Source organism: Balaenoptera borealis (assembly GCF_965194805.1).
Source record: "Balaenoptera borealis genome assembly, chromosome: 17".
Lineage (NCBI taxonomy): Eukaryota > Metazoa > Chordata > Mammalia > Artiodactyla > Balaenopteridae > Balaenoptera > Balaenoptera borealis.
Genome location: NC_138876.1, coordinates 3180244 through 3199714, shown reverse-complemented (window position 1 = coordinate 3199714; position 19471 = coordinate 3180244). Strand labels below are relative to the sequence as shown.

Below are 19471 nucleotides of genomic sequence, written 5' to 3'. Positions count from 1 at the left end.
GACCGTGTAGGCCGGCCACCTCGCGGCGGGTAGGGGCTGCCGCCGCGGGGGCGGGGCGCAGAGATGGCGGACGTGGTCGTGGGCAAGGAGAAGTGCGGGGAGCAGCGGCTGGTGTCGCTGCCCCTGTCCCGCATCCGGGTCATCATGAAGAGCTCCCCCGAGGTGTCCAGCATCAACCAGGAGGCGCTGGTGCTCACAGCCAAGGCCACGGTGAGGCGGGCAGCGCGGGGAGGAGTGAGGAGCGTGGGGCGGCGGTGGGGACCACCCGGAACCATCGCGCCCCGCCGGGCCCCGCCGAGCTGCCCGGTCCCCTTCGCGTGCGCGCGCGCGTCCTTTTGAGAGCCGCCTCACTCCCCTCCCACGCCGCGCGCGCGCCCCAGCTCCCCCGCGCGCTCTTCGCCCCGCCCATCCGGCGCCTCGCGCGCCCGTCTCCCCGCCCACTCCGCTCCCGCCCTCCCTCGCGCGCCCGTCTCCCCGCCCACTCCGCTCCCGCCCTCCCTCGCGCGCTGGTCTCCACGCCCACTCCGCTCCCGCCCTTCCTCGCGCGGGTTTGGCCTGGGCGGTGGCGAGGAGACGCGCGGGCCTTCTTTGGTGTCTCTTCCTCCTCCTCCAGAGTCACCGTACTCCGGGCCCCAAAGCGTCTCTTTTTGTCGCTTCCGGCCTGTTTCGCGGCTTTGGGCCCCAGCTCCTCAAACGGTTCATTGAGAGGGCCGGCGGCTCCCTCAGGAGGTACGGCCCGGCACAGCCGCTCGCCCACCCTCTCCCAGTTTCCTGGGCCAGAATTGAAGTAATTTCGGGGACCTCAGTTTTAGCCCCCTCCTAGGTCCAGATAGATGATTTTGTCTCTTAATTTGGTCTAGGTAGGCCAGACCTTCCTGTTCTTACCCTGGGCCGAGTTTCTGCTGCAGAGTCTCACTTGCTTTAACTTCCCTTCGAGTCTGTTTCCCAGGCCGGCTAGTTCGGTAGACGGTGTCCGGTGCGGTGCGTTGGTCAGAGCTAAGGGAGGGGGGGAATCACATGGTCTTGGGATAGCTGTACAGTTTCGTTCTGTAGGTCTTAAGGAATTAAGAGTTTTGCAGGCACTTCTTTTAATCCCTTCTTGACTAACTTAGATGGAGTTAAAGTAAAACTGAGAGAGGGGCTCAGCTCAGGTGGGCTGCCCTTGGAAGGGTGTCCGGGCAGAATGGCAAAGTGACCATTTTTTACCTTCAAGCTAGTGGCTGTTACAGTTGTAGGTGGACCACCTTAGACACAGTGTAGTCAAATACAGTACTAAAAGTCTGTTCCTGGCATAGAATTTTTGGATGGTCTCTTGCCCCCCTTTCTAACTGTAGAGATTGGGCATTAAACAAACACGATTCCTTGTTGTATGGCTTTTAAATATTTTTCGTAAGTTAGAAATCTAAAATAAACTTTCGGGAAATTCCTGCTGCCCTGCCAGTTTTAATTCAGCCTTGCTTTCTTTCCGACCTCGTATTTCTCCTTTCTCCAGTGATTTTCTGCAGTTCGATGAACCAAGATAATCGGAAATCATCTAAACTTAATGTAATTAAAAAGTAAGGTCTGTGGTAAATTTTCAAAGCACACCTTTCATCTTAACTTTTTCATTTTGTTTTAGGAACTCTTTGTTCAATATCTCGCCACCTATTCCTACAGACATGGCAGTGGAAAAGAAAAGAAAGCACTCACTTACAGTGATTTATCAGATACCGCAGAGGAATCGGAAACGTTTCAGTTTCTTGCAGGTACTTAGCCTTTGAAACATTCTGGTTAAAAAACAGCTTTTTCCCTGCTCTTTTCCTGCTTTCACTGAAGATGACATTTTGGCTGCTTTCTCCAGGTGTCAGAGTTTACCTGGCGTGGGGCGAGAGTTTTAGTTTTGTTGACTGGAGCATGTTTGTCATGCAGTTCACCTAGAGCAGGAGTTAAGTTGGCACCTGCACGGGGCTGTCTGCGCAGCCCACCCCCTCAGGCTCGTCCTTACTTGGCTGGGGAAGCAGAAACCCATAGTGGCTGCTGTGGAACAGGCTGTGTGCACCAACGCTAAAAAAGGGCTTCCGGTGATCCTTGGGGCCAGCCGCTGCGTCAGGTGGGTCGGGCAGGGCTGCTCCTAGTGGGTACCAGCACAGAGCGGAGTGTGGTTTGCAGCCACTGGAGTAGATACGGGTGTTGAGCCTTCGTCCAGAGGCAGTGCTGGTTTCCTGCTATTTTACTCAGAAGTGTAGTCTGAACTTTGACTTGTCTTGGAACCTGTGTTAGCGGTCAGAGCAGGAACTAGCACGTTTGAAATTTGCATCGCTGATGTTAGCTTTATGTTTTTAAGATATATTACCAAAGAAGATTTTAGCTAGTAAGTATCTGAAAACACTTAAAGAGAAGAGGGAAGAGGAGGAGGAGGAGGAGAATGACAACGACGATGAGAGTGATGACGACGAAGCGGAATCCTAAACCAAGAAGAAGCGCTTTAGAGATGAGCCTGGAGAAGACCCTCACGGATCAGCACCTTTGCTCTGGAGCAGGCGTGAGTCTGTTCACTCTTCAGAGACTTCACGTACATGACGTTCTTTCCTGGCTGAGACCAAGCGTAATGCACCTCTGCCATAAATAGCCAAAAGGAAAGGAACCCAGACAGCAGCTTCTCTTCCCCAGGCCCCCACTGCAGCTGGAGTGGGAGAGGACCACGAAAGGGCTGCGTACCGTGAGACACGGCCAGTCTGCAGGTGTAAGCTATAGAGGCAAAGACAACTTTGCTTAACTTTCTAGTTTACAGATAGATTTTGAAGAACGTCTAGATATCAGTTGTGTAAATTCACATATGTATGTTTTGAAATTAGTTCTTGTGAACAGCTAGATCCTGTTTTAGCTAAATGTGTAGACTCTGGGTAGTATGTTACATTTGAATTTTCGTATTTGAAGAAAATTTCTGGCTTTGTATATGTCCAAATACTGCATTTTTTTTTTTAACTGTAAAGAAATAAATTTTTCTTTTTTAAAAGCTGTATATATTTTTATAGTGAAATGTTTTATGGAACTAGTTTTAGAACCCTCTATTATTCTAATGCCCTGCTTATTATCTGGAAACATTTGTGAAATTTAAAAATGAGTACTTTCTTCTTTTTATTTTTCCTTTTTATTGGCGGCGCTGTGAGGCATGTGGGATCTTAGCTCCCCAACCAGGGATCAAACCCGTGCTCCCTGCAGTGGAAGCACAGAGTCTTAACCACCGGACCGCCGGGGAGGTCCAAAAATGAGCACTTTCTAACACTTTTATTCCTGGAGAAAAATTTCAAGTCAAATTATTAGATCAGATACAGTAAGAAATACTACCTCTGCGTAAGCACGTTTTTCTTAAAAAATTATAAAGCATTTTGTATATTGAAGATCTCTCTCATTTTACTGTTCCTTTCTTTACACCCATAGTAATTGTTTTTACTGTACACAAGAGAAAACCATAAGCCCTATTTTTTTTCACGTAGGGTAAATTTTGGCTTTTGCCTTTTCTTTTTTTTTCCAATTGAGTTCGAATTTTCATCCAGTAATATCACCCTTTAATGTCCATTCTGTTGGTTGTGTAAGCAATCAATATATAGAACAGTTCCATCACTCCAAATATTCCTCTGTATACGCTTGGAGTTAGTTCCTTCCCTTATCCCCAGGCAATCAATCACTGTTTTCTGTCCCTCTTGTTTTTAAAATTTATTTTTAAATATTTTAAAATCTACTTTTTGGTGTACAGTTCTGAGTTTTGACAGATGCAGTGTCATGTAACCACCACCACAATTAAGATACAACAGTTCTGTCACCTCCCCCAAATTCCCTCATGGTCAAACTCCTTCCTACCCTTTACCTTGGCAGCCACTGATCTAGCTATTCTCTGCCCCCAGAGGAGGAGTCAGCAGACTTTTTCTGGAAAGGGCCATGTGGAAAATATTTGAAGTTTTATGGGCTACATAATCTCTGTCACAACTAGTCAACTCTGCTGTTGTAGTTCAAAAGCAGCCACAGTCAACACATACAGGAATGAGTGTGGCTGTACTTCAAAAAAACTTTATTTCTGGACACTGAAATTTAAATTTTATATAATTTTCATGTGTCATGAAATCTTTTGCCTTTTTTTCAACCATTTCAGAATGTAAAAGCCATTATTAGCTTATAGGCCATACAGAAACACAGCAGGCCACATTTGACCCACAGACCATGGTTTGCCCACCCGTCTCTCCAAAGTGTCATATAAATGGACTCACACAGTAGTAGCCTTTGAATCTGACTTTTACATTTAGCACATAGTGCATTTGAGATTCATCCATGTTGTTGCAGGTATCAGCAGTCTGTTCTTTTTTATTGCCGAGTAGCATTCCTCTGTATGGATATACCATTTGTTTATCCATTCCACAGGTGAATGGATAATTCCCAATTTGGGTTGTTTCCTGTTTTTTCTTTCTTTTTCTCTTTTTTCTTTTTCCTTTTAAAACTCTCAGAAATTTTTCTTGTTTCCTGTTTTGATGATTACAGATAAAGCCCTATAAGCCTTTGGTACAGGTTTTGTGTGACCATACGACTTCATTTCACTTGAGTGGAATTGCATATTTCATTTTACCAGAAACCACCAAACTGTGTTCTAAAGCGTCTGTACTATTTTGCATTCCCACCAGCAGTGAACCAGAGCTTCAGCTGCTCCGCATCCTCTGCAAAACTTGGTATCAGGTTTTTTTGTTTTAATTTTAGCCATTTTAGTGGGTGTTGGTTTTAATTTACATTTTTCTAATGACAAATAATGTTGAACATCTTTTCATTTGCTTGTTTACTGTCTATATATTTTCTTTGAACTGTCCAAATCTTTTGCTCATCTTTTTACGGGGTTATTTTCTTTTTGTTGGGGTTTCAGAGTTTTATATGTTCTGAATACAAGTCCTTTGCTAGATTATGTGATTTGCAAATATTTTCTACCTGCCTGTGGCTTGTCTTTTCATTCTCTTAACAGCATTGTTCAAAGAACAGAAATTTTTTTTTTGAGAAATTCTTAATTTTGAGGAAGTCCATTTTATCACTTTTTTCCTTTGGGGATCATGCTTTTCTTGTTGTATATAAAAACTTGTCACCAAACCCAGAGTCACAAAGATCTCCTGTGTCAGTATCTTTCAAATGCCGCATTGCCTTCAGTACCTCTGCCTATAGTAACGTGATGCTGTTTAAGAAATGCCCAGGAAAAATGGTTTTTGTGTGTAACCAGCTGAAACATCCTTAACCTATCATAAGCCCTTCAGATCCAATTATGTAGGGAGCTTTCATCCTTCTCAGTTCCTCCTTAAACCACATGCTAGTCTAGTACAGTAGCTTCCTAACTGGTTTCCTCACCATCTTTATAGCCTCTTTCCTCTTCCCATCTTGCATGCTGCTGTCAAATTACCAAAACAATTTTATGAAGATTAATCTTTTTTTTCCTGTTAAGAAGCGTTAAAAACAGCTGATATTGGAGTAGCCACTGGGGGCTGAGCCTCTTCTGTGTGCATTGTGCACACTTTCATCTAATCTTCACAACTTGCAAAGTATCCATGTTTTACAAAGAAGAGAATGAAAGCTCAGGTTAAGGAACTAGTCCAGGGCACACCTAGGAAGTGGTGGAACTAGGATTCAAATTCCAGACTACACTCTTCACTGGAGCTTAAAAAAGTGGTTTTCTCTGCACTGTCAATGGGGTCAATTCTTAACTTGGCAGTCGAGGCCCTGGACACTGATCTTGCTCTGCTTTATAGCCTGTTTTCCTACACGAACCTTCCATTCCTGCTGAGATGGGCTCCTTGTCCTCTATGGAGCAAAAAGATCCCTTGTACATCCTCTGATCAAGGAGCTGTTTTCTTTTGTGAAATCTTTTCCTAATTCACATAACGTCACATCATCATACTCTGTTTTTACACTTAGGGTTTCACAGTCAGATCATGACTGCTTCTGGCCATCCAGTGAATGATAGTGAGATAACGGGAATGTAACAAAGTAAGGCCATATTTACGAAGTAAGGATACTGTAGGTCTCTCAGCAGTTTGTGTGTATTCTTTCAGTTTCAGCTAGCATGTCCCAGGGCCTGTGGGCACCAAGAGGCTTTGTGGTTTTGGATACCAAGAAGAAGTAAGAAGTACTAGGTCCTGTATACATTAAGGGGAAAAGAAAAAAAGAGAGAACTACATCTTGATTTTATTAGGGGAAAAAAAAAGCCTGGAACAGAATACACCAGAGTGCTAAGAGTAACTACCTCTCAGTGTTGTGATTACAGATAATTTACAGTTTCTATCTTTATGTTTATCTGAATTTTTACATTTTCTATAATGAACACATTATTCTCTATTTATTTTTGGCTGCGTTGGGTCTTTGTTGCTGCGCGCGGGCTTTCTCCAGTTGCAGTGAGCAGGGGCTACTCTTCGTTGTGGTGCGCGTGCTTCTCATTGTGGTGGCTTCTCTTGTAGCAGAGCACGGGCTCTAGGCGCGCAGGCTTCAGTAGTTGTGGCTCACGGGCTCTAGAGCGCAGGCTCAGTAGTTGTGGCGCACGGGCTTGGCTGCTCTGCGGCGTGTGGGATCTTCCCGGACCAGGGCTTGAACCCGTGTCCCCTGCGTTGGCAGGCGGATTCTTAACCACTGCGCCACCAGGGAAGCCCTATTCTTTTCTTAAAAACATTTTCCGTAAAAATCAGAAAATAGCTTTGGCTGTTTCAAAACAAAACAAAACAAAAACTTTGGCCTGCTTTAGCAACAGTGTGCATCCTAGGGATTTTCAGCTATATTTTTGGTTTTCTTAACCCCACCCTCCTTTCCTTTCCCAATACCACATATTCTTTCAGTACAGACAGAAGTCAAACACCGCCCAGAGGGAGGTCACCAGGCCCAGAGCCCCAGATATGGTCAGCTTTGATTCCCACACAACATGGAGCTCAGGGCTTTGCACTCGACTGGGGTTTAGCTGAATGGCTTTTTTCTTCTTCTTTTCTCATGGCTGCTAGAGTAGGAACACCCAGCTCATCCTAGGTACCACATTTGTTCTTCAATTCATTCCTGACGCTTTTATCCCCAGACCCCAAATTCTCAGGGGCCCAACATATGGAATAAGGCTCTAGACTTCTATCACCAGAGGTGTGCTTCCACCTCAGAAGCCTGGAATCTTAACCCGTATGGAAGGAAGTCCCCAAATAAATATGTGAGTAAACAGAAGATCTTTGGGCGAGGCAGCTGTAAATACGAGGAATTTTATTTTATTTTTTGCTGACATACTATGAGGCAAAACAAAATTGACACCATACAAAATAACTTTATAAAATATCATTCACATCATATTGTATCAGATTTACAGCATTCTGTGCATGTTAAGGGTTATGTAAGGAGGTGAAAAAAACACTATGCCAAACTTTTTAGTATTAGTTTATATACACACAGTAAGAAACAAAACAAGTAACTGTTAGGTTTTCCATGAATTTATTGCAAAAATAGTGCAAACTACTTAACCTAGTAAGCTGTAAAACAAACTCTAAAGGACCCAGCTAAGCTTAAACACGACAATAGATGCTCAGTGTCTCAGCCTTTAGCTTTCTTCACCAGTTTAATCTTTGTCAATCAAGACCACTCCCCGTCTGTTCAGTTTGGGGTGAGTGCTGGGGAATAGAGAAGTGTGAAGACCGGCTCTTCCGAGCCCAGATGGATCCGGCTGCCTAGTGCCAGCAATACCTTTAGGATCATGCTACTTACTCAATGGCACTTTTGTGAGGTCTGTGTTGAAAACGTTACGATGCTATGATGTTTCAGTCTGACCTTAGAAATAAGTCGTCCAACCTCTTGATGATATGGAGAAAAGAATTAAGAAAGCAGCATGAACAGAAAGGATTGGGAACATTATTGTCTGCTTATAAACATGGTATCCTTTTTCTCAGGTGTATTTGGGTAAAGTATTAATCTCCTGGTGGGCAACCTTTGAACCAGATATTGCAGTACGTTAAAAAAAAAAAAAAAAGATACTGTATCCCTACAAGAGTAACTTTAAAATCTCTTTTAACAGTCTACTGGGGTCCAAAAAGCATATATCTAAACAAAATCATAAGAGCAGAACAAAATGCTACGTATAAAAGCTAAAGAAACAAAATGCAGCATATTCAGGTTCTTTTTCTTGAGGTACCTATATAAATTTAATCACCTGCCCCAAAGTACTCTTGTTAGGTAAAAAACAAAATGCTTACTGGTGAGCCAATTGTAGGGCATTTATTATTACTGAGAAAGTGCAACAACGCTGATCTTTACATGCAGCATACTAAAGGATGATTTACTCTTTACAAAATATAGCTTAAGTATTGACCTGATGGAATTTTAAAAATTAAAATCATTTAACTAGAATCATCCCAATTTTTTTGAGATCCTGAAGCGAAAAGCCTCCCAAATCAACTTTCAAAGTTATGCCACTAAGGAATGTTGGTTCTCTTGTAAAGTTCAGAGATCTCTTTAAAATAGTAAAACTATATACTACAGGAAAGATCCCTAATTTTTATTTCTTATTGGTATAAAATCAAATTCTTAAGACTCCAAAATATTGTGTTACCTCCAAAGAATTAAGTTAAAAAAGATTGCCATAGTAGGAAAAGTCTAGACTTGTAAACTGCCAAATATAAAAGCATGGAAAGTCATCGATCTATCCGATTTTCTCACCTGCCAGAAAGCTTTCCTAACTTACAGAAACCCTGGGGCTGCTGCTGCAGGCAGCACCCCTCCCCTCCCCCCCCCCCCCCCACGGCCAGCGGCCCTCCCTTCCTCTGTCGATGGTCACCAACACCCACACCAGGAGGGTGGGAGAGATGAAATCAACAATAGTCCATTCGCTGCTTAGGAAATAAACTTATAAAATACGCCAGAGGAAGGCCGGGAGGGCACGTGTGGTGAAAAAGCAATGACAAGAGTGTTTGTGAGTTGTTTTTGGTCGCCCCTTCATTGGCACAGAAAATGAAGTGATAGCTACAAATATATGCGTAGAAGAGTTTGGAATTTGCTTGTAAAATGTCAAATTTGCTCTTGGACATAATTCTATGTTTCTTTTCACAAGAGGGCAGTTGGGATTCCAGTATACGTTAGTGTTTAGTTGGCTGGGGTGATCTATCAAATTCCATGGCCAATTGGGCTTTTTCTCCCCATGTACAATATAAAATATTTAATTTCATACTGATTTTTTCAATGCATTAGGATTCAACACAAAAGGCACAAAATAAATAGATATTATTAAATAAACGGAAATTATGATTTCAAGCTTTGTGTGGAGTTATATTTCACTGTTTTGTTACTTTTTCCAATTTAATTTGACAGACTTAGTAAATAGCACCCAACTGTTTAACTGAGGTAGATCCACATTGTAAAGAAAGCTGGGTCCCCTCCATTTTATGTCTAAATTTAAGATGCTTTTACAAAAACAAAAATCCATTTAATCATATGCAGAAGCAATGACAGGTGGCACTACCTGAAGAAAGCTTAGAACATGAGCAGGTTTGCAAAGATTTATGCCTAAATCATACTCTCCATCAGCCATAAATACATCTCAGACTGGAGGGAAAAAAAAAAAAATCAAACATTTAAAAATAACCCTGAAAAAGTCTCAAGACTTTTAGAACAGGTCTTTTTGACTGACTGCCACAGAAATGCACAATGGTCCATTTTCGTCAAGCAATGGCAACAGCCAAGCCAGACCAGAAGAGAGAGAGAGAGAGAGAGAGAGAGAGAGAGAGAGAGAGAGAGAGATCTGTATGTATCACTGAAAGTTTCCCTTTATAAGTCCGGAGAAAAGACTTGTTGAATTATGATATAGCATCTTGATCTGAACAGTTTAAACTCATTCTGCCTAATATTTTTGCATACTGTGAAACTTACAAATTTAACATCTGATTAAGGCTTAATTTAAAGTGGCATTACCACCTACCATCATGCAAGCATTGGACATCCTCAAAACACACAGAATGGTATCAAACTAAAGACAAGGACAGGAAGCCTCAGATTTGTATTTAGCAGGTACTATAATTTTATATTTAATTTTACAATTCATGTAAGCAAATGAAAAGTTATACAGAGAGGCCAATGTATATAAATACTAGTTTATACAGGAACTGTCAATGTACACAACAGCACTGCACGGTTTCTATATTGCAAGCACAAGACATCGTCACGTAGACCCCCCGCACAGGTAAACGAGTCCGCAGACAGTACGCGCAGTACCACCTGAAATGAGGCCCTTTAGCTGCTCAGCTTCTTAGAAAACAGTAAACTTTAAATGGTCATAATACATTTTGATTCAAAATGTCTTCTAAAATTTTTTTTGTGGGAGAAAATTAAGAAGGGTCAAGATCTACCTATGGAACTTCTGAATTCATTTTTGTTTTTTTCAATTATTTTATAAAAATAAAATAAAACTAGAAAAGTCGATAAAACTCAGGGTTAAAACCCCTCAATACATATTAGGTAAGTAATCTGAAGTGTACCAGAGGTAAGAAAAAATCTGGATTTAGACACTACATTCTTGTATTTAATGAATAATTAGCCACTTTGCTGCACAGAAACTTACAATTATTCCCTTAAAACTTTTTAAAAAGTAAAAACTCACTTGCCGCTACAGTTACAAAACATGATTTTATACCTTCAACAACTACATGTAAAATCCACTATCAAACTCAGGAGGCGAATTTCAGTTCAGTGCTAAACCGCAGACTTCCAGGATTTTAGTCACGTGTCTATTTGGCTTTGAAGAGGAGCCCACATCATCGCTGTGTTACGGCCCCGCAAAGCCGCCCGCAGTCCCCCCGGTGCCTGGTAGGGGGAGACGGAAGGGCCAAGAGCTGCCACCTCGAAGGCTTTTCTAGACAGTTTAAAATAAGTAACACTGGGTTATTTCCCCCGCTTAAAACCATCCACTGACAGAGGAGGGTGGCTTTTAACTAGACCGTCAGCCGAGAAAACTGCTCAACTCAATACCTGGCTTGGAAAAGTCAGAGCTAAAACTTGCATCTTTGAGACGTCGAAACCCAAGTCCTACGTGCACAGCTCCAGGTGACACCACTCCCGAGGAAGCAGTTTCCCAGCACGTCACAAAACAACAACAACGCGGGGCACTCCAACAACTGAAATAGCACCTGACATCTGAGGACTTCCCACGCATTTTACAAAGACACGACTCCAATTCCAATTCCTTTTTGAAAACAATCTAGTTCCATTACACTCAACATTCTCATTGAGTGACCTTGCGAACAAAACCCCCAGGTCTGCCGGTGGTCACCGTCAGCACCTGACTAAGAGAGGGGTCCTGTGGACGGACGTGCTCAGGGCCTGGGAGGAGCCACGCGGCCAGAACCCAGCGATTTCCCACAGGAGACAGTGCTCAGGAGCCGAGGAGCGGAGGCGGCTTCAAAGGCAGAGGGCCAGCGACTGACCGTGCGTCGGGCCAGGCTTCCTTCCCAACAACGCAGCCCCAACGTGATTTCGAAAGGACACTGAGGACCGGACTTGAAAGGCACGGAGGCTGAGACGGGGTCTCCAGAACACGCTCAGTCTGGCACCCCTGGCCTCTGGAGACCAGGGGAGGCCTGGGCACCGCCTGCCTCCTGGGTCAGAGGGGCTGCCCTCTCCCACCCCCCAGCATCGTTCCCAGCATCTCCAGAGTCCAGAGTCCAGAGGAGCCCTGGGCCCCCCAGTTCCGTCCAGCGGGGCCGGGCAGCCCATCCGCATCGCACCCCCCAGCCTGGTCGGTGGTGGTGGGCGGTGAGGGGGCACATTCCTAGCATCAACTCATGGTTCTGAGGACCTTGAAGATTCCAGAAGTACCGAATGAGGTTGGCCTGAACATCAAGCTCCTGGAGACACTTGGGGGTGGGGGTGGGGAGTCAATATTTGGTGTTGTAGCTTTAACTCTGAACTACTTGAGGCCAAGGAAGTTGTAACTAGGAGATAATTCAGCCTCCTCCAACCGCCTAAAGAAGGGAGGTGAGGTGAGGATCCAAGCCTACAGTCACGCCACCAAGGGCGTTTAAAGATCTAACACACCTGAATTTTTCACATTAACCAATAAGACAGAAAAGTGTTAACAAGAGCACCAGTAATCTTCAGTTCCCTCATCTTTAATGATCTTTCATGAACGCAAAGATGCCGGGGGAGGCCCACGTCAGGACGCTGGGGACATGAGTGCAGAAAGCAGGTGGGAGATCTGAGTCAACGGCTGACATCACTAAAGGGAGGAGCCGGCCGCTGCGCAGCGGCCCCTGAAAAACCCTGTATGGGTTTCTGGCTGAAAACGAGGCCACTTCAGAGCCCAGCAGCCCCAGAAGCAGGTCAGCAGACGTGGCGGACACTCCCCAATGTCCACGCTTCTTAGGGTGGTCTGTGTCTATAGGACAGCGCGACTGCAGAATTACACATTCTTAGACTGCAAAGGACACTTGGCGCTTTCGGAATTAAAGCGCAGCATGCAGCGTTGAAGGCAAGGACTTCCTCGTAATGGTGCACCTGGAACCTCTCTGGGCCAAAGTCAAGGTCTGATGAGCGTCCAGAAGAGAGCGGAGCCGCCTCCTCACACCCAGACGCCTGCAACCGCAACAGCGCCCAACTGTCCCTCCAGAACTTAGGAGCAAACCAGTGCAAGTGATCTGGAGCAAATGCTCACCTTCTGAAGACGGGAGAACACGAGGAACCTAAAGAAAAGACGCGAAGGAGCAGGGGGGCGACACTGATCAACCCACAGCAGTGTGTGGGCAGACGAGATTTCTGACAGCAAAGTGGTTCATGACACGTGATGCCGAGCTCTCCCAGGCCAGCCTCCCCGCAGGCTGGCATCCTGGTCCAGGGCGCCAGCAGCAGGAACCCCTAATTCAAGATGCTGCCGCCCTGGACCCTGTGCTCCTTTCAAACAAAGGGCCTTGGATTTGAACAGAACATTTTGCTTTCAAACCTTAGCTCACTTTGAAGTATAGAGTGATAGTAACTCAAGGTTCCCAAGTCAAAGGTCAATGACATCTGCACTGCATTTTGAAACCATGCAGCTACTGAAGTACTATTTGCATGAGAGTCGGTGTTTAAGCACCTTTGTGATCTTACAGAGTGTACAAAAAGGGAGAAGAGAGTAGAAGGAGACACTTTCAACCCATTCATAAGTAAAGCAGGAAAAAAAAGTGCTTTCTTATGTCAAATAGGAAAGTGAAAAAAGCCAGGACAGTGGGTCGCTTCCAGGTCCCGCCACACACGGCCCTGCACCTGAGGATGGTGCAGAAAGGCCCTTGCGTTTCCTTCCTGCTGGCCACTGAGAGTCCTAACATCTCGGAGCCGGGCAGCCCTGAGGAGTCCCTGGTCCACCCCGGACACCCAGAGAGGGAGGAGGGGACTGCCCGTGGGTCACAGTATGGCACACAAATTTTCAAGCCAGAACTGAACAGAGAGATGTTCACAATTCAGTTGATTCAGGCAACATTTTGGCTATTTTCAGTGTGGATAGCTACACTTAAAAGCAAACATGAATCTATTAAGAATTCAGAGGTAGCCTTTATCTGCGTTTATTTATTTATTTTTAAACTAAAAGGTATTAGAAACCACCTTCTGTAGTGATATGGCTAAGCCAATACATTCACTTTAGACAATAAAATGGCAAAACATCCAAAAAAGCACTAAGTGAGGGCACCGAGATGGCATCAACATGACATTAACACACACTCAGATGACTGGTTTGGGTTTAAAAGCTCCTTTGTGTGTCTGATACTGTGTAGCCTGATCACAAACAGAATTACACACTGTGGGCTGGAGCACGTACTTCTCATCTGGCCAAATCACGAGGCCTAAAGGAACAGCACTGCGTCTCAGGTCTGCCCGGCATCTATGGGTTAAGCCACAAATGACAGTTTTGACAGAACAGCGACCTCATGGCTCTAAAATGACGGGTGACCAAAGAGAAGCAAGGGAGGCCCTGACTCTCTAGTAACATTGGCCGTTCAGATGCTTCCTATCCAAGCTGTCAAATGCTGGAGGGAGCTAGCAGCAAATGCTTTAGGGAGTCATGGCAAATAACGAGGAATTAAACAGACCAGAAGTATTCAAAGGATTTACAATTAATCCTCTTAGAATTAAACCTCAGACCGCAAGGAGAGAGCACACTCTTCTTCCAATACACTGCAAACTTCCTTCCAGAAAAAGACAGCAACGAGGCTAATCTGTCCTTCATGAATGGTCAACACACACACACACACACACACATGGCTGTAGAGGGCGAAGGGCAGCGGCCAGCCCACACGGCGCTAACACATAATACTGAAAAACGTGGCAGGATCACTAAAACAAAGCAACGCATTGTATTACATCATTTCTGCTATCCTAAATCTATTTACAATCATTTCAAACAAGTACAGCAGATGCAAAGTTGGACATAATAAAAAGGAAGCTGTCAAAAAATCAGTGCAATTATTTCGAGTTGAAAATTTTCCTTACCAAAAAAGTCAGCATGTGTGTGTAACACGGACAGCCCTATTATGAAGTCACACGTGCACTGTGTCTACACTGAGAAACGTCACAGCAGCCGAAACTGCTGGCACGGCAGCCAGAGAGAATATTCTTGGTTACTTTGGGGGAGGGCTTAAAATACAAAGTATTTGCATTCTGAAAGTGAGGCGTATGAACACTGAGGAAGTTTCTATTCATCGTACATTCCTTTTCTCATGAGCGTGAGAGATGAGTCAAAGAGAGGTCACGGGGAAATTTCTATGGCTTGTCTGGGCCACTGGGATTGTCCACTGTCTGGATTATGTCAACTTCGAAAGCGCCTCCTAATGGAACTGCCTTAGGTGTAGGAAAATGCCCATGAAAAATCCTCTGAACTGCCCAACAGATCAAAGTCCCACTCAAGGCCTCCATCCAGATCCTGACGGGTGGCTCCGTGAAACAGCCCAGTGCTTCCGTGATGCCAAGCAACCAAAAGAAGCCGTCCCAGCCTCCAGAGGCCTCCTCGAGACAGTCTGGTGTCCCAACCGCACGACGCGTGGCTGGTCTACCCTTAACATATTGTATCAAATATATAATCTGACTGAAAAACTGCCTTGTAAAAATAAAATTTAAGTCACCCTGCAGATCAATGTTAAATTACATTGCTGCATATATAAGAAAAACAATTCATCCAGAAAAATTACATTTGTGGCTTTCAAAAATAAATCATCCAGCAAACTTGAAGGTAAACATTCGGTAATTTATAAAAGTGGGGGAAAATAATTTCTATCATATTCATCAGGTACCACATGCACTGGAATATCCATATCAGCCAAATCAAACCAGAGCAGAAAGGAAAAAATAAATAGCAACATTTGCATTTAACAACAATAAAAATAACATACAATATAACATCGATACCCACCCGCCCACAACCCTGCTGTAGGAATTGAACTTAAACTGTCTCTTCTAATGAGCACACGCTGGGGTAAACATCACAACAGCACTGCTTACGGCCAAACTCACACAGCGCGGAAATCACTCCACTTCCAACAAGTCCCTCCTGGGGAAGCCAGCGCAGTGGCCAGGGATCGCTCGTGGTTCTAGAGTGCAAACATTCATGCACGGGAGTGTGAGAACACTACCAAAAAGCAACACAATCTTGAAAAGAAAAAGCAGACCCTAAAATGTAGTTATCAAGTGTATATGTGAAGTCTTCTCAAAACAGAAAACCAAAACCAAAATAAAACAATCCCTTTCTAAAAGTATAGGTATGCCCAGTTTTACAACATTTATCTGAACTAGGAACATCTGAGCTTATTATAATAAGTACACAAACAGCAGGATGGAATCTCAGCAGGGCCAAAGGGCTCTCCTACAAAACGGCGACTTGAAGCAGCTCCCCCGGCTTTCTTTCATCACTTAGCTATTAGGGTGAGAGCTTGTCAAACGTAATAGGAAGTGGTGAAGGGATGGGAATATGTTAACTTTTCTTACTGTGAATATTTTAAAATATACTAGGAAGAGTACCAGGATAAGGATCTAATTGGGAGACCTCTTCTGAAGAGATGAGATAAATCCCAGTTTTTCTTTGAAATGAATCCAGATTTCTACTTCATAATTTTCACATTCAGTTTGCTTAAAGCAAGGCACACCTTACTTAGTGGGGTTGGGCAAAGCCGGCGGCGAGTGGACACCTCTGCAATTTGCACAGCCCCGCACAGGCCTCAGGAAACCTGTCAAATGCAGGCAGAGGCCGGAGGTGCCCGGAGCCCCTCTCGGGCGGCCACGAGGTTGCCCTGGGCGGGAGTGACCCACACAGAACGGGCAGGGCCCCACACAGAACGGGCAGGGCCCCTCTTGGCTTCCACGTGAACAGGGCTTGGACTTATTCTACTGCACCTTGAGGTTTTACGCTGTCTCAAAATTTATCCTAATAATGGGGGGGATTGGTAGAAATTTGGGAAAACGGTTCTTTACCTGAGAAATTGTAACTACAGCCATTTGAATTCTGAACCATCAGACATGTACAAAGGTATGCAGCTAACCCAGCTGGAGACGTTTGGTTTATGAATGCTTTTGAGTAGTAAAAGTTTTATAAAACAAGCACAGGGCTGTAACAAGTACCTTTCTCAAAGTACTTTGGCCCTCTAGAAAGAAAAACTTTTCCTTCAAAACGATTTTTTAAAGATTTAGGTCTCATTTTCTGCCAGCCTGTGACCTGCCCAGTGTATCCGCTTAGAACACGTTTCCCTGCACTGCTGGAGAGCCCCTCCCTGCCGGGCCCTGAGTGCTTGGGGGAGCACGCTCTCCAGAAGGTTCTAGATCAGAGGTTCTCAGACCCCAGGCAGCCCTGGGCCCCCAGCTGATGGTGTAAAACGCAGATGCCAGCCGCCACCCCGGAGGCCGCAGCGAGCACAGGAGTCACAGCGTTTTTACGGCCAATGCCCCGACCACCGAGATACCGTTGCAAGTGGTAGAAACATACCTTCGAGACACACGGTTCTAGATGATTCTAAAAATGACTGAAAACTAACCTAAGTTCAGATTTTAAAAGTGTATTAGTGAAAAGATTCCCTCCTTAGCTTGAATGCTCCCGGTAACTTGAGCCAAGAGTGTACTGGTATCCTTCTGAATAGGAGAAAGTGCCACTTGCTAATAAAATGACAGGGAATTGCAACATTTCTTAGAGCAGAGGCTTCTGTCATTTAAAAAGACAAAAAAAAAAAAAAAAGATACAGCAAGAAGAGACTAATGCCATTAATAAGACACCCACATGCACACACGCGCGCGCACACACGCACACACACACACACACACCACTCTTGAGTATATATTGTCACAAATAATAGTCACCCCTTTGTCGTTGCCGCCAAAATCCAGGCCGAGTGTCCATGACAGCGCTTGCCCGCCCCCGCGGAGCCCTCACACAAGACCGAGGCGGGCGCTTACCCCGGCACGAGGCACCCTGGTCGGGACCCTCACCCCACCACAGCGCCAGAGGTAAATGTCAGGCCGGGATGGGAGGGCCATCAGCAGGGCCAGAGGAAACCTACAGAGCACGAAGCAGCACTAGGGAAAGGTTCATCTCCTTCCTAGAATCTCTGTACTGAATGTGGATTTGATTCTTAGAAAACCGCCTACAAGGACAAAAAGCCCATTTAGCACAAACGGAGCTCTCTGCTGTTACCCCTGTCGAGCTGTCCACGGCATCATTCTTAGTGCAATGGATTCTAGACTGGCAAACCCACGTCCGGGGCCCAGAACGCAAATCCTAGCAGAAGGGTCTGCCTCTCCTGCTGGCTTCGCCATCAGCCATCCTCCCGAGGGCTGGGCTCCTTCGCGGAACGCTGGCCTCGCATCCCGCAGAGCGCCACCACCGACAGCCTTCTCTGTGTTTCAGTGCATAGATCCTATGACGCTTGTCTAACAAACCACACGCAGAGAGAAGTGCACGCTGATACGCAGACTCGTTCCCAGGAGTGGAAGGATACATACATTCCATTTGTGCTTAATTGGCTGAGCGACACACGGGGATGAGGCGGGGAGGGGGAGTGACCGCTGGGAGCACACTCGGTCCTCCTGAGGGTCCAGGCTGCGCGGTCTACACGAGGGGGTGGGCCGCGGGCACACTGAGTCAATTGCATACTCCTGTACTTAAGCACTGAGAAACCACAAGGGTGGTCCAGGCTCCAGGCTCCAAAACACTCTTGATATGCTAAACAGATCACAAGAAGCACCCCGTAGTCAGTAAAATGAAAAACAGCATCTATCTATCACATTAATACTGCAAACCAGATATATATATTTTTCTCTTACATTAAAGACATAACAGTGAAAAAGGATTGTACTGTATTTATCACCACAGACCCGTATTCTTTAGAAACTTTGGAAAATAAATGTCACAGTCCTATAGGACAAATCTTATGATTAGACTGTCGGCATATTGTCTTTTTTCTTTTTTTAAATAAATTTTTATTAAAATGGCACTTGTCTGCCAATCCCTCTGGACCTATAAATGTTGTAAACACACACGGCCCACCTTCTGCCACCCCTCCTTCCTTCGGGCTGAGTGAAAGGCGGGCAGTGGCAGAACGAGAGACACCAGGGCGCCTCGCCTGGCCCCTGCCCTCGGATCCCGGACAGCTGGTGGGAGCCAGGTCAGGAGCACACAGGTGTCACTCTGAAATAAACTTTAGTGACAGCATCAGAATGTTCAAGGCTTTAAAACCACAATGTGTTTTATGTTGCTTTCACTCTCACAGAACGTTCACAGCTAGTTTGAGCCCATCAATTTCATATAGAATCATATGTTAAAAACAAGTAAATTGAACGACCAAATAAATTAAAAATGTTTTAAAGCCCTGAGTTCATAGACTGGTTTTAGGAGATTTTTAGGAAACACGGGACTCTATTTTAATAAGCAGCTTATAAGATTTTGGCAAACCATATTTCCTACGACAATGGGGTCTCATACAGGTCTGCAGTTCAAAATCCAAGTTTGAAATCTGGGACGGAAGGCATTCTGGAAAATGGAGAATCTACTAAAATCAATGGCGTCTCATGTTCGATGCTGGCTGTCACGGAAGGGCTGGGCATTTGTTGGTCTGAGTGTAGCTGGTCTCATGTGAATCCAACTCGGTACACAATCGTAAACACTAAAACATGTCAAGCAAAGTACATGGTGCGCAGCGTGTCCTGATGGACCTGGACTGCCTTTGCCAACGCCTGGTGGTCTCGTCCGTTACTCTGCCCGGAGGTATGGCTTCCTTCAGCACTGTGGGGATGGGGGACAGAGAGAGAGAGAGAGAGAGAGAGACAGAGAGAGACAGAGAGAGGAGAGAGAGAGAGAGAGCGCAGCCTTTAACGCACCATGAGGCAGCACACTGATAGCTAAGTTAGGACCACGCACCAGCCATCTGGGGAGGCAGCCACACAGCTAACAAATGGCGGCGAAGATGCTAGCTTTTGGGTGTCTGTGTCAGGGTCGGCTCCAGCCACTGGGACCCCACTG

At 45.2% G+C, this 19471-nt stretch overlaps 2 protein-coding genes across 9 annotated transcripts in view; one reads left to right on the top strand and one right to left on the bottom strand.

Annotated features, from left to right (window-relative positions):
• Positions 1-62: 62 nt before the first annotated feature.
• On the top strand, positions 63-3001 carry CHRAC1 (chromatin accessibility complex subunit 1). 3 transcript variants are annotated; one of them, XM_082364661.1, is made up of 4 exons: positions 63-210; positions 614-729; positions 1619-1745; positions 2324-3001. In XM_082364661.1, the coding sequence occupies exons 1-4, from the start codon at positions 64-66 to the stop codon at positions 2345-2347; spliced, it is 414 nt and encodes a 137-aa protein (XP_082220787.1). In that variant the 5' UTR covers position 63; the 3' UTR covers positions 2348-3001. The 3 variants fall into 3 exon arrangements, with proteins under 3 accessions (XP_082220787.1, XP_082220786.1, XP_082220788.1); XM_082364660.1 differs by having other exon boundaries at positions 2309-2432; XM_082364662.1 differs by lacking the exon at positions 614-729.
• Positions 3002-7213: 4212 nt separating this feature from the next.
• The window catches only part of AGO2 (argonaute RISC catalytic component 2), a 108047-nt gene continuing 95789 nt past the window's right edge, over positions 7214-19471 (bottom strand). For all 6 annotated transcript variants that reach the window (XM_082364639.1, XM_082364638.1, XM_082364640.1 and 3 more), the window contains one exon: positions 7214-19234. In XM_082364639.1, the coding sequence (XP_082220765.1) occupies positions 19126-19234 (109 nt within the window). In that variant the 3' untranslated portion in view covers positions 7214-19125. The remainder of the gene's footprint in view (positions 19235-19471) is intronic.